Source organism: Malaya genurostris, chromosome 2, assembly GCF_030247185.1.
Source record: "Malaya genurostris strain Urasoe2022 chromosome 2, Malgen_1.1, whole genome shotgun sequence".
NCBI classification, from domain to species: domain Eukaryota; kingdom Metazoa; phylum Arthropoda; class Insecta; order Diptera; family Culicidae; genus Malaya; species Malaya genurostris.
In genome coordinates, this window is record NC_080571.1 from 93,824,696 (window position 1) to 93,839,287 (window position 14,592).

The 14,592-nt window shown below is 42.1% G+C and overlaps 1 protein-coding gene across 1 annotated transcript in view; it reads right to left on the minus strand.

Moving 5' to 3' along the window:
- The window catches only part of LOC131432785 (uncharacterized), a 151,244-nt gene that overhangs the window by 68,919 nt on the left and 67,733 nt on the right, over positions 1-14,592 (minus strand). The window contains exon 2 of the mRNA XM_058599297.1: positions 13,566-14,069. Coding sequence (XP_058455280.1) covers positions 13,566-13,987 — 422 coding nt within the window. The 5' untranslated portion in view covers positions 13,988-14,069. The remainder of the gene's footprint in view (positions 1-13,565; positions 14,070-14,592) is intronic.

Genomic DNA, 14,592 nt, shown 5'->3' on the forward strand with positions numbered 1-14,592 from the left:
ATGGTACTTCACTCCTCATTGATTATTTATTGAATTACTTAGATTCCTTATTATTAATAAAGAATATTTCGTCAAAACATTGACTATTAGAAGGGAGTGTAATGTTTGTAACGGCATAACTCCGGAACTACTGCACAAATTGCTATAAAACACAGGTATTTTATGCTCTTCAGAAATAGTCATAAAGGTATTTTAGAGGGGAGGAAGCGTAGCTGTATCATTAACAGGGAGGGCCATGAAAAAAATAATAAAATTTGACACGAATCAATCATTTTTTGAGACCATGCAAACATTTTCCATTTCTTAGGTGGATGTACCAAATGTCTCTAAAAAGGGGGATGCAACGGCATAGCTCCGGAACTACTGAACGGGATTGCTATCAAATTTTGCTCACATACTTCTTGCTTTTCAGTGATGATTATTAGGACATTTTCAGGGTGGAGTGTGTAGGAAATGTCCTTAACATGAGGGGAGGGGTTCAATGACGAAATGTATATAATTTAAAGTGAATCGACGTGTAGACTAGAAGGAGGGATTTATGAAAATAAATTTTCGTCTCTCATTTTTTGTAAAGCACGAGAGTGGCAAGAATTTCAAGATCGTAGTAGATAGTATTGCTGTTGTTAATTTGAATACAACGCAATTTTCTTTATTTAATTTCAAAAGATCTGGTTCCATTTTTCCGGGATATTCAAAGAACTAAAATAAAAATTATAATTTTTATCTGCCTATGAACGCGAGTGTATTTAAGGTATTGTAGATCGAATGTGATAAGCAAGTACGGAAGTACGTTACAAGCACATATACATAATAATTCAAGTACGTTACTAATGTCGTTTTCTCTTAAAAAGCCTGTTTTAACCCACCTAGTGGTGTAATGAAGCCTTTCTCATGTATACAATATTCAAAATTTTTCTCTTCGATTTTTGAAAAAAACCAAGAGATTGTTTGTGCATAACATACAGAATAAAACAGTACTTTGATTGCGTAGGTCATCCTTAAGAAAACAAAGTGGGTTCACTATTATATGCACTTCCGGCACCGGAACCCGAGAACCGGTATAATCAAAGTCGGTTCGTACAGCCACCAACTAACATGACACACAAACTCTTCTAGTACGCACTCTAAATTACAATTTAAATGTTTGTCGCATCCGAAAACATGCAGTAATTTTTGGTAGGACCATAAGACCTTTCAATTGAGCCTAAGATTGGGAATAACGGTTTAGAGTCCAGTTTATAACATTTTTTACGGTTTTTGTTCCGCCATTTTAAGTGACGGTGTACAATATTGAACACACTTTACCCTATAACTCCGGAACCGGAAGTCGGATCCGGATGAAATTCAGGAATTCCGTATGGGACCGGAAGAGCTTTCATTTGAATCTACGTATGTGGAAATCGGTCAAACCATCGCTGAGAAAAGTGAGTGAGATCCATTTTGGTATATATGACCACTATTTCCGGTACTTCCGGAACCGGATACCGGGAACCAGGATAGCCGTAATCGGCTTGGTTTGTTGCCTACTGATAATAACTGAGACCAGTTTAGAAATTTTTTTACGTTTTTGTTTCGCCGGTTTAAGTGACAGTGTACAATATGTAACACACTTTACCCTATAACTCCGGAACCGGAAGTCGGATCCGGATGAAATTCAGGAATTCCGTATGGGACAACGAGACCTTTCATTTGAATCTAAGTAAGTTTGTCAAAATCGGTTCAGCCATTTCCGAGAAAACCTAGTGAGATTATTTGACACATACACACACACACACACACACACACACACACACACACACACACACACACACACACACACACACACACACACACACACACACACACACACACACACACACACACACACACACACACACACACACACACACACACACACACATGGGGCAGCAGGGACTTTGTCCAAGGGCTTGACGACCCCTCCCTCGGCAACTGTGAGTTGTGGGGCTTGTCTAGGATGTGGTGGAGTTTGGCAGTGGGCTCTGTTGAACTTCTATAAAAAGCTGCATGTATCCGCAGGCAAGCCCTTCCTAAGCGACCGTGTGCCGCTTAAAGTACACAAGCCCTGCGGGAGTGCCTATCGGCACATCAGGATTAATATCAGTGAAATCCTGATTATGGTATACTGGTCACGGCGAACATAACGGACAGGATTTTTTGGTTTATGGATAGGATATGACGACTTTGGGCTGACAGTCGTGCTGTTCTGCTCCCTCAGTAAGGAAGGGTGATATCGACTTGAAATGGCGAGTAGGATAACAGTACGGCTGCCTCCGTCCCGGTAAAACCGTGGCAGGCCTTCGGATACGTTCGATACCCGTACATCAACTTGATGAGTACTAGGCTCGGATGTAATATTCCCGACTTACGCCGATCCGGCTCTGAACACGGTTCTCATGAGGGGCCGTGTCAACCCTAGCATGACCTCACTGCTTGCATAGATAACCATGGGATCACAGAAGGCAACTAGTTACTTCGGGTGGAGATAGCGGTCCGAAGGGGGGACCCTGGAAAATGGAAGAGAGCACTAATCAAAAGGAAGTTGGAACGATGAATCCGTTCGCCAAAGGCGGTTTATCGAGATCTCCGCTCCTGCAAAACCAACATGGGCACCAGTCTCGTGATAAGGAGCAACAGAAGTTGCAGCAGCAGTCACAGCAGCAGCCGCAACAGCAGCAGCAACAGATGCACCAGCCAAAGCAGAATGTGTTGAACAAAACAATGCAGAAGCCGAGAGTACTAGAAGCGAAAAGTTTAGTGGACGAGCTCCATAGTTTCGTGGACGCAAGGAACAACATCCACAAAGAAATTAAAGAGATGGTCCACAGAATTCGGAAGGCGGTAGTATCGGCCGTCAAAGAGTACGAAACGATAGTAGAACGAGCAAACACAGCGGAACTTACATTAACATCCGCTAAAGTTACCGCTATCACGAGTTCTCTGAAGCAGGGAGGCACCAGTGCAGCTCCGGTGAGCTCAACGAAACAAAGGAAAGAGGGGGTTGCTGGGGTGGATAATGTCTCTGTTTCCATTACTCCAAAGAGGCCAAGAACATCTCCAGGAGACGAGAGACCAGGCGGTTCCAAGAGACCTATACGCCTAGACGAGGACTCCTCTGAGGAGGCGGCTGAGCAAAAGGAAGGATGGAATACTGTTGGTGGCCGGAAAACAGAGAGAAAAAAGAGTCAGCAAAAGCGAAAGGAGCGGAGAAAATTGGAGCAGAAGGGGAAAGAAAATTTGTGCCTCGTCAAAGGACACCAAAAGGGGACGCAGTTCTCGTCAAGGCTAACGAGACTATGACGTACGCAGCAATCCTCAAGAAGGTCAGAGAGGACCCGGAGCTGAAGAATCTCGGTGAGAACGTGGTGAGAGCAAGGCGCACGCAAAAAGGAGAAATGCTTTTCGAGTTGAAAAAGGACCCTACGGTCGACAGCTCGACCATGAAGGAGCTCTTGGGTAAATCATTGGGTGAAGGAGCGGAAGTGAAAGCTTTATGCCCGGAAACGATGATTATATGCAAGGACCTAGATGAGGTCACCTCAGCAGAGGAGCTAAGCGGTGCACTTAAGACACAGTGCAACCTGGGCGACGTGCAAATTATGATCCGTCTAAGGAAAGCATATAGTGGCACACAGACCGCGTTGATTCGTCTACCAACAATTGCTGCTAACAAGGCATTGGAGGTAGGTAAAATAACGATCGGATGGTCGCGGTGTTTACTGAGAGCTGTACCGCGAGTGGAAAAGAGAGCGGAAAGATGCTTCAAGTGCTTGGACTTTGGACATCGAGCAGGAGCTTGTAAAGGCCCCGACAGATCCAAAATGTGCTGGAAATGTGGAGGGATGGGTCATGTTGCGAGAGACTGCACGCAAAAACCGAAGTGTATGCTTTGCACTTCGGAGGAGGGAGATGATCATCAGACTGGTAGCTTCAAGTGCCCTGCCTACAAGAGGGCGACTGCGGGCCAACAGTAATGGAGATAACCCAGATAAATCTGAATCATTGTGATACCGCACAGCAACTGTTATGGCAGTCAATGACAGAAACGAAGTGCGATGTTGCGATAATCTCAGAGCCGTATCAAGTTCCCCCTGATAACGGCAACTGGGTGTCAGATAGAACAGGAATGGCCGCGATACACGTCATGGGAAGATTCCCTATACAGGAAGTGGTCGAGAGCGCAAGTGAAGGCTTCGTGATTGCTAAGATTAACGGCGTCTTTGTATGCAGTTGCTATACCCCTCCGAGGTGGACAGTGGAACAGTTTAGCCAGGTGCTGGAACAATTGACCAATAAGCTAATCGGACGAAAACCAGTAGTCATAGGAGGAGACTTCAATGCCTGGGCGGTGGAATGGGGCAGCAGAGTAACCAATGCAAGAGGATACATCCTGCAGGAAGCTTTAGCAAAGTTAGAAGTACGATTGTGTAATGAAGGCTCCGTTAGTACATTTCGGAAAGACGGTAGAGAGTCGATCATCGACGTCACGTTCTGCAGTCCTAATCTGGCAGCAAACATGAATTGGAAAGTGAGCGAGGAATACACTCATAGCGATCACCAAGCGATACACTATCGCATCGGCCAACGAATCCCAGTGGCGACACGGAGAAGCATTACCGATGGGCAAAAGTGGAAGACGAAAACCTTTAACAAGGACCTCTTTATTGAGGCACTTCGACCGGACGGCGGCGTCGATAATATCGATGCGACCGAACTGAAAAGAAGAATGATGATGGCTTGCGACACCACAATGCTGCGAAAATCGGAGCCAACGAATAGCCGCCGCCCAGCTTACTGGTGGAACGAGACGCTCAGTACGTTACGAGCTGCTTGCCTCAGAGCCAGGAGGCGGGCCCAGAGAGCAAGAACAGAAACAGAAATAGAGGAACGCAAGTCGGCTTTTCGGGAAGCCAGGTCCGCTTTCAAACGGGAGATTAAGCGTAGCAAATCAAATTGCTACAAGAGACTGTGTCGAGAAGCAGACGCCAATCCCTGGGGGGCCTATTTGCCTGCTGGACACACTTGGGAAACTCCTGGAAAGAATTATTCTCAACAGGTTGATGAAATGCACAGAAGGCGAACGAGGATTGTCGAACATGCAGTTCGGTTTCCGTCAAGGAGTGTCGACGATTGATGCAATCCGGACAGTGCTTGAGAGCGCTGAGAAGGCGTCCAAACAGAAGCGAAGAGGTGACCGATACTGCGCCGTGGTTACAGTGGACGTGAAGAATGCTTTCAACAGTGCCAGCTGGGAGGCCATCGCCCCAGCACTACACCGAATGCGGGTCCCAGATTATGTTTGCCGAATCCTAAAGAGCTATTTCCACAATAGAATCCTGGTGTACGATACGAACGAAGGACAGAGGTCAGTGCGAGTGACTACGGGCGTCCCTCAGGGATCCATTCTCGGTCCGACTCTCTGGAACGCTATGTACAATGGGGTCTTGACACAGAAACTTCCCAGGAAAGTGAAAATCGTGGGCTTCGCGGACGACATATCGTTAACGGTGATGGGCGAGTCTCTGGAAGAAGTAGAGGCCTCGGTGACAGAGACGATAAGCACGATTGAGGGCTGGATGAACGGAGTCAAGCTACAAATAGCTCACCACAAAACGGAAGTGTTGTTGGTGAGCAACTGCAAGTCGATCCAGCGTATCGAGATAGATGTAGGGGGACATGCGATTTCAACTAAGCGAGCTCTGAAACTTCTCGGAGTGATGATCGACAACCGGTTGAACTTTAACTGCCATGTCGACTATGCCTGCGAGAAGTCCGCGAAGGCGATAAATGCAATAACGAGGATCATGCCAAATGTCGGTGGCCCGAAAAGCAGCACAAGACGTCTGTTAGCCAGTGTTTTTTCGTCAATACTACGGTATGGTGCTCCTGCCTGGGGAACAGCATTGAAAACGAAGAGGAACCGTGAAAAGCTCAACAGAGCATTCCGGCTTATGGTCATACGAGTCACGAGCGCCTACAGGACAATATCGTCGGAAGCAGCAAGCGTTATCGCTGGAATGATCCCAATCTGCATTACCCTGGCGGAGGATATCGAGTGTTATCAGCGTAGAACCACCAGAAACGTGCGAACGATGGTTCGAATCGATTCGATGGCGAAGTGGCAGCAGGAGTGGGACAGTACGGAGAAAGGTAGATGGACTCACCGGCTCATTCCACATCTGTCGCCGTGGATGAATAGACAACACGGAGAGGTAAACTTCTATCTAACGCAGTTTCTATCTGGCCATGGTTGTTTCCGGAAGTATCTGCATCGGTGTGGTCACGCCGCGTCTCCATTTTGTCCGGAGTGTGAGTATGTTGAAGAAACACCAGAACATGTGATATTCGATTGTCCCCGGTTTGCGGAAGTACGTAGAGAAATGCCTGCTCTAAGGGTGGATAATATATCTGAGGAAATGTGTCGTGAAGAAGGCACTTGGAATGCAGTAAACAAAGTGGTAACACAGATACTTTCGGAGTTGCAGCGAATATGGAGAAGGGATCAGCGAGTAAGCGTCGGATCGAGAGAACTTCCTTCGTCGGTGTAGTCTTGATCCGTCGTCGGGGACAAGATGAGTAGACCACGTCATAGCATCGTAAGGATACAAGTATCGAAAACGTCGGTTTCGAGAGAACTCCCAGCGTCGGGGAACTCTCTGTCGCGGTAGGCTAGATCCTTCGGCGGGGACTAGTCGAGTAGCCACCACAACACCGACTTGTGTCGTCGGGGCGCCAGCCAACCAGAAGCTATGCTCCAACTGGAATCGCCGGACCGACCTCGGCACTCTCTCGTGTGTCCCGAGTGGTGCAACAGGGGACTCGGTGTCGGGAGAGCCTCTTTCGCCGGGGAACTCTCCGTCGGTGTAGTCTAGATCTTTCATCGGGGATTAGACGAGTAGATCGTGGCGTAGCACCGTTAAGATAGTCGGGGCACCAGTGAACCGGAAGCCATCCTCCAACCGGCATCATTGGATCGACCCAGGCATCCTTACGGTCGGGCCGTAGACGGGTATCGAAAACGTCGGTTTCGGGAGAACTTCCATCGTCGGGGAACTCTCCGTCGGTGTAGGCTAGATCCATCACCGGGGACTAGTTGAGCAGACGCCACAACACCGATTCGAGTCGTCGGGGCATCAGCGAACCGGACGCCATGCTCCAACCGGAATCGCAGAGCAGACCTCGGCACTCCTTCGGGTGTCCCGCGTGGCGTAAAAGGGGAAACTCTCAGTCGGTGTAGGCTAGATCCATCGTCGGGGATCAGTTGAGTAGTGCGGTGCGACGTAGCGGCATTGGGTTGTCGAGGCGCCAAAGGTGGATCGAGAGGGATAAAGATAGAAACTCAGGAGCTCATTTTCTCCCAAACGAAGAAGTGCATGAGCACAGCCGAGATGTATATAGAGAGCAGGAGCTCATTTTCTCCCAAACGAAGAAGTGCATGAGCACAGCCTCCCCCGAAGTATTGAGCTTAGCTTAGTTCCGGGGGGATCAAGGCAAGATGTCCAAGGTGTTTTAGTGGGTAAGGTTCAGCCAGTCCCACTCGCTGGTTCACAATAGCGGTAGCTTGACAACTACTGAGCGCGTGAACTGGGAAAGTACATAAGTAGGTATTTCACCTTGTAAAAAAAAAAAAAAAAAAAAAAAAAAAACACACACACACACACACACACACACACACACACACACACACACACACACACACACACACACACACACAAACACATTGCTCAGCTCGATGAACTGAGTCGAATGGTATATGACACTTGGCCCTCCGGGCCAATTTTCACTAGTCGGTTTTTCAAGTGATTGCATAACCTTTCTATATGAGAAAGCAAAAATTAACCTGACCCAGGGTAGTTTCATCAAAAAAACACTTTTCACGAAACTGTGTTGATTTTGCACATAGCAGCGGTGGTTTGAGCAAACCTGATATAAAAACCAGGTTCGAGACTGACTTGATTTTCAGTTCAACAACGTTGAAACTAGGTTTAAAACTGGCTTCAAACAAACGGTTTGACAGCAGTGTGGAAACTGGTTTAGGTTTAGCATCAAGCGAAAACGACATAAGAAGGTATACATAGACAGAAAGGTGTTTTGAATGTTTCCAAAAAAAGGGTTCAAATATAAAACTGATCCAATTTGTCGAGAATACCATGAAAATTATGAGATGGGACACTAATCATTCTCTGAACATAAACGGAGTATTGTTCAATCGGCTTGCCGTCTAAGTTATGTTTCACTACAAACAGAGTATTTCACTAAGCAGGACAACTTCGACAATTTTTTTCGGCCTTCCCTTCACGAAATATTCCCGAGCAACGCCGGGTAATTCAGCTAGTATCTTATAAAGAATGTCTACGCCATCGCAAGTTTGTTAAAAAACTCGAAGTTTTCAAATTATTAAACTAGGGCAATCGTAATTGAAGCATTTTAACCATTTCTGTTATTTAGTATAATGTGTAATTCATAAATATAACATTTTTAAATCGGGCTGGTTACAGCAGAGATGTAACCTACCAAAAACTATTCTCCTTCGATTTTCAAAAGCTTTTGGTTTTCACATTTTACGACACCCTGAACATATAATGCTATTTTCGTTTGCGGGTAATATTCTGAACGAATTTAGATTGACGGGTGAGTAATGTCAGAGGCAAAACAAAACTGACACAAATTAATCTGAATCGATGCTTTAGTATTTTTGCTTTCTCTTATAGAAAGGCTATACAATAACTGTGAAACCCGACTTTTGAACCAAGGCCTGGAGGACCGAATGTCACATACCATTCGACTCAGCTCAACGAAGTGAGCAAATGTCTGTGTGTGTGTGTGTGTGTGTGTGTGTGTGTGTGTGTGTGACAAAAAATGTAACTTGATTTTCTCAAAGATGGCTGAACCGATTTTCACAAACTCAGTTTCCAATGAAAGACTTACGGTCCCATAGATCGCTAAATTTTATTCCTATCCGACTTCCGGTTCCGAAATTATAGGGCAATAAGTATCAAAACTCTCAAACTGTCATACACAATTATGCAAAATTGATACACATCGGTACGTGCTGATACGGAAGAAGAAGAAGAAAACGCACCCGCCTAGCACACAGCATGCTTTGTTCAATTTTGTATAACATGCAGGGTTGTCACATTTAAAACTATATTAACTTAACATAACTGTTTCCAGATTGCAAAGGTGATGATAATTTTTTTAAAAGAAAGTTTTTAATTTTATTCAAGTTTGAAAAAAAATCTTGTCGAATCTTCCAGTGATGTTTTTGAGAACATAAGTAATATAAGAAAGGCATCATTACACCACTAAGTGGATTAAAGAAGGTTTTTCGAAAGTATGTTGCCAGTTTCAACATATGTAGTTATAAAAAGTTGACGAATAAGTAGACAAATTTTATCATATTACAAGTAATGTACTATCTGAAACTCTGCCAATGAAAACAAGAAGAAATAATCACAACAGTAAATTACTTGTGTGATTCAAATCACAACGCAAACATTTAAAAAATGAAAACCAGAAAGCACATAAAATGCATATACAAGAGAAAACAGAGGCTAGCCTTCAACATTACTTTTATTTATTTATTTATTTAATCAAGCAAATGTAGACTACATATAAATGGTTTACAATGTTTACTTAGATACTACGCATTATTTCTTCGACTAACCTGGAATTTCATTTCATTTTTGGACATACCAAGGTCAAGATGTTCGCAATATTGATTGTAGTGGCCCATTATTCGATTGATGAAATTGAAAAATAATTTTCTGGTTCGTAATTGACGGCTAGGTGTATAAATAAGTATATAATTTAATTGCAATATCAAAGAAGGTGATTAAATGCGTTGAAAAATAATGTCGCTGATAAAATAAAGCATTGAAATGTCGCGGCGTTCTTTAAGTGTTTGAATATTGATGAGCATGCAGCGTGCTTCAAATGGTGGTAAAGGAAATGCTGTCCAGTTTAATTTACGAAATGCATATGAAAGAAATTGTTTTTGAATAGATTCGATGCGTATAATATTTTTATTGTGTATGGGTCTTGAAAGTTATGACTGAAGCGTTTAATAAAGCCCAGCATGCTATTTGCTTTATTGATTATGGTATTGTAGTGTTCCATAAAAGGTAGCTTGGAGTCTAAGATTACGCCTAAATCTCGTACAACTTTACATTTTTCTACGATTTGATTTCCTAGATGTTTGTTTATAGATATAGTTTCATTTTTCCTACTGAAAGTTATTGAGTTACATTGAGTTGGAGTAGACTTTTGCAGCACCAAATGTGGAATAGATTGATTTCGTTCTGGAATATTACAGTGTCGTTGATATTTTTAATTTCCATGAATAGTTTCATGTCGTCTGCATATAAAAGCAGATTTTTGAGTATGAAGTAAATGTCGTTTATATGTAAAATGTAAAGGAGAGGCCCTAAGTTAGAACCCTGCAACTTTCTGCATTTCGACCTCGGCAAGTAGGAGAGAACATCATCGAAATCTGTAACCAATATACAACTTTTTCATGAAGTATATACATCTCATTCTGAATCTGACCATGATCGTGAATACTTTTCGTTCATACCTAATTTTCAAATCACATCCCTGTAAACTGTCTGTAAACATTTTGCCCGCACTGAAAAACCTAAACGCTTCAAAAGGAACGTGGACCTAATGGAATACCACCTATTTCCTAAAAAATCTTGCAGAAGAACTTTCACAATAAATTCTACAACTTTTAAATTTATCACAAAATAAACAATTTTTTTCCTAAAACATGGAAATCATCTTTTCTTGTACAAATATTCAAATCAAGCTCGAAATCTGATATCCGAAACTATCGTAGGATAGACACTATTTGAGCAAAACAAAGTCCTTTTCCAACCATTTAAAAAAAAGCAAACGTGTACAAGTAGTTTGCTTTCATGACATTCTGTCTGAACCAATTAAGGTGACATCTGGCGTAACTCAGGGCTCTCATCTAGGACCTCTTCTTTTCATACTGCACGTGAACGACTTTTTCTTCATACTCAAACATCTAAAAGTGCTTATGCCTATGCTGACGACGTGGAACTCTTCATGGAAACTAGAAACATCAACGACGCTGCTACGTTCCACGTTTGGAGCAGCAAAAGTCTACTCAAGCTCAATGTAAAAATATGTGGCTTGATAACATTCAATAACAAAACTGAAACTCTATCTATAGACATACATCAGGAAACCGACTTGAAGAAAAATGTAAAATTGTACGAGATTTAGGCGTAGTCTTATGGCGTTTTTCATTGAGAAACACTGGTGGCGTGGATTACTCTGATTTTGAACTTTCGAGCAAAAATGGCAATGAAACACCGTCAAAATATTGCATTTCTGCTCGAGAGTGCAAAATCAGAGCAATCCACGCCACCAGTGTTTTTCAATGAAAAACGGCATTAGACTCCAAGTTTTTTTTTGTGGAACGCTGCAATAGTATAATCAATAAAGCAAATAGTAAGCTGGGCTTTATTAAATGCTTCAATTATACACATAAACAATTAAATTATTATATAGGCCCATTTTGGAATATTGCAGTCTAGTATGGAATCCATATAATATTATTCACAAAGAACGCATTGAATTGATCCAGAAACAAATTCTTTTGAATGCACTTCGTAAATTAAACTGGACAGCATTCCCTCTGACCTCGTATGAAGAAAGCTGGATGCTTATCAATACACAACCACTAAAAAAACGTCATAATCTATCTTTCAGTGCTTTATTTTATCAACGACATTATATCTCAAAGAGTAAAATCATCTTCACTACAATCGCAATTAAGTTTGCATGGACCAGACCGTCAATTACGAACACGAAAATTAGAATGACACAATCAGAACTAATAAAAGTCATTTTCATTGACTCAAAATAGACGAAAATGAAGAGAAATTAATGTCACTCTCAGCTTCGCTTGCAAACCATGAGAACGAAATTCATGTCCAGTCAATGACATAAGCGGAACATTAGTCTCAAAATTGTGTTCTTTCATTTGCTCTTTCAGACATTTGCTGTTTTCAGTGAGAATCCCATAGTATGCAATGTCGATATTCAACCGAAGCATTGAGAATCGAAAATGACAGAAAAAGGTTTCTCAATGACTTTTACCTGTTGGTGCTCGAATTTGTACTAGTTTTGGTTTCCAAGGAGGTTCTGGGATGTAATTACTTCGATTTGTCATATTTTAGTCACTATTTATACCCAAGCGTCACAGATTTTCAATACATCGATGAAAGAATGAGAATTGAAATTCGGCTGTTGCTACCTGAAGACGTTAGTTTGGTTTTGTGTTATCATAGAGGAAAGAATGACGTTGACAATTATACTCTCTCATTTTTTCAATGAGAAACGAAAATTCTTCGTCTTTCTTCGGTTATTTTGGTGTCGATCATTTACGAATGAGACAGTAAAATATTGAAAATGAAGTGGTTGGAATGGTTTCTTTCACTGAGAATGCGTGACAATTTTAAGCTCTGGAAACAATACAACAAATTATGCAAAGAATAGCCCAGCAGTCAATCGAACTATGCTTTACTATAACCAATTTTGTAATCATATTGACCTTACTAAGTCAAAAAATTAAATAAAAACCCAACTTAATCATAAAAATAATGTGTAGTATAAGTAAACATTGTAAATTATTTATATGTAGTCTACATTTGCTTGACGAAATAAATAAATAAATAATAAACTGTAAGCTTTCAACAGTAAGTAAAGTGCACAAGGTAATGGTTAAATTTAGCAAAACCGAATTACTTGGATTGAAATTTAGATAAATTCTCTATGAAGTCTCAATGTTTTGAATCATAAATATAATTCAATCCAAATCCAATCCAAATTGGAATAATTATACTAATTCGTTGCTCACATTCACTGTAAGAAAGCATTAAGCAATAGTTATGCACTTTTTCCTTAAGGTTAATTATCTTATGTTTTCGTACTTCTTTTGAATTGTTTTCAGCAAACGGTAAGAAAAATAACCGATTACTGGGTAATTCAGCAGAAATCTAAAATTAGATGAATCGTAACATCAATTCCTCCAACCGTAAGCTTCTTTCGTTAAATTTCCGCATTGATTGCAAGTCATGCCATTAAGCAATTTTTTGTCAGCGTGTATCCTTCAACGAAAAAAGTTGCTATGAATGTTGGACTTCGTGTTCAATCATAAAAAACATTCGATGGGATTGATTTTTTTGTTATTTCTCCTAACACGATCGAGTGAAAATTAATAATTATTGCATGTAATTTTGGCATTAAAATAACACTGTAATTATCTATAATAAACACAGACAGGCAGAGAACAATACACTGAAAGTTTGCCTACAGCATGTAACTGATATCGTTTGCACGCTGACTGTTTAGTGTTTATCGGTGCTCGACTGATCGAGTCCATAATTACTGCTACCCGTGCCCCGGACCGAACAAACAAAACCGCAGCAATCCGGCCGAAACCGCGCGCGCCGGCAACCGCAGCCCCGGGTAGTTAATCCGGTTTACCCGTAATGACATTTACGCTAGATACTTACTGTTTGTCATCGTTGCTGGGGGTTACAGATTTCAACACACACTTCAAGTTTTGGAAGCATCGCATCGCTGTCCCGACTGCGGAATGGCCATCCATCGATGCTGCTGACTGGAATACCGAACTGCCTCCATCACCAGCACCCGCATCACTGCCAGTGCCGCCGCCGTCACCACCTCCAGCTGCACTGTTTCCTTTTAGGGGGATTCTGGTCGTCAAGTGAGCCAGCTGGGGGGGTACCGATGATCCCCGAGACGGTATCGTGGCCAACAGGGACCCGGAAAAGGTGCTGTAATCGCAGATAATGTCCGGTCCCCAGTAGGACGTCCAGCTGTTATTATAGTTGGCACAGGATACCAAATAGCGTAACGTTGGCCAGTAGTTTTTCGAGCACCAATCACCGGTCCACGGCTGGTCATTATCCATTCTCAGGGCAGCTGCCCGGTGCTGATTTGCTGCTGACACGAGCCGTTCTGTATTGCGATGTTGACGGTCATGTTTATTCGCCCTGCAACGAACGGGAGCAAAGAACAAAAAATCCATATTCAATCGGGGAACCATAATAAAGCAAATGAGCGTGATCGTGAAATAATTGATTTCAAAATAGTGTTTTTACATGCTTCGATGATGAACGATTCAATACGGAAATGCTGTAAAGCTGTTTACGCAGTTTGGCTTATCATAATACGATGCGGATTATTGTAACGATTTATAGGTTATTTTTAATTGCATTCCATTTGAACACAATTATTGATTAGGAGTTCCATTTGTTTCGAGTTTCTGTTATCTACTTGTTCCGACTGGACAATGAACAACATGTAACATGATATTAAAACCATTTATCATTATTTTAGTTCATTTTTAATACATCTACGAAATTATAATTTTATCATACCTCTGGTCGTTTTTCGCTGGCCCTGGTGTGTATCACAAACTTTCCAAGATTTCAGCATTTATTTTTGTTTATCAATCTCAAAACTACTTCTAAATATTAACTAGTTTCTTTATAGTCATTGTGACAACTACAGTAA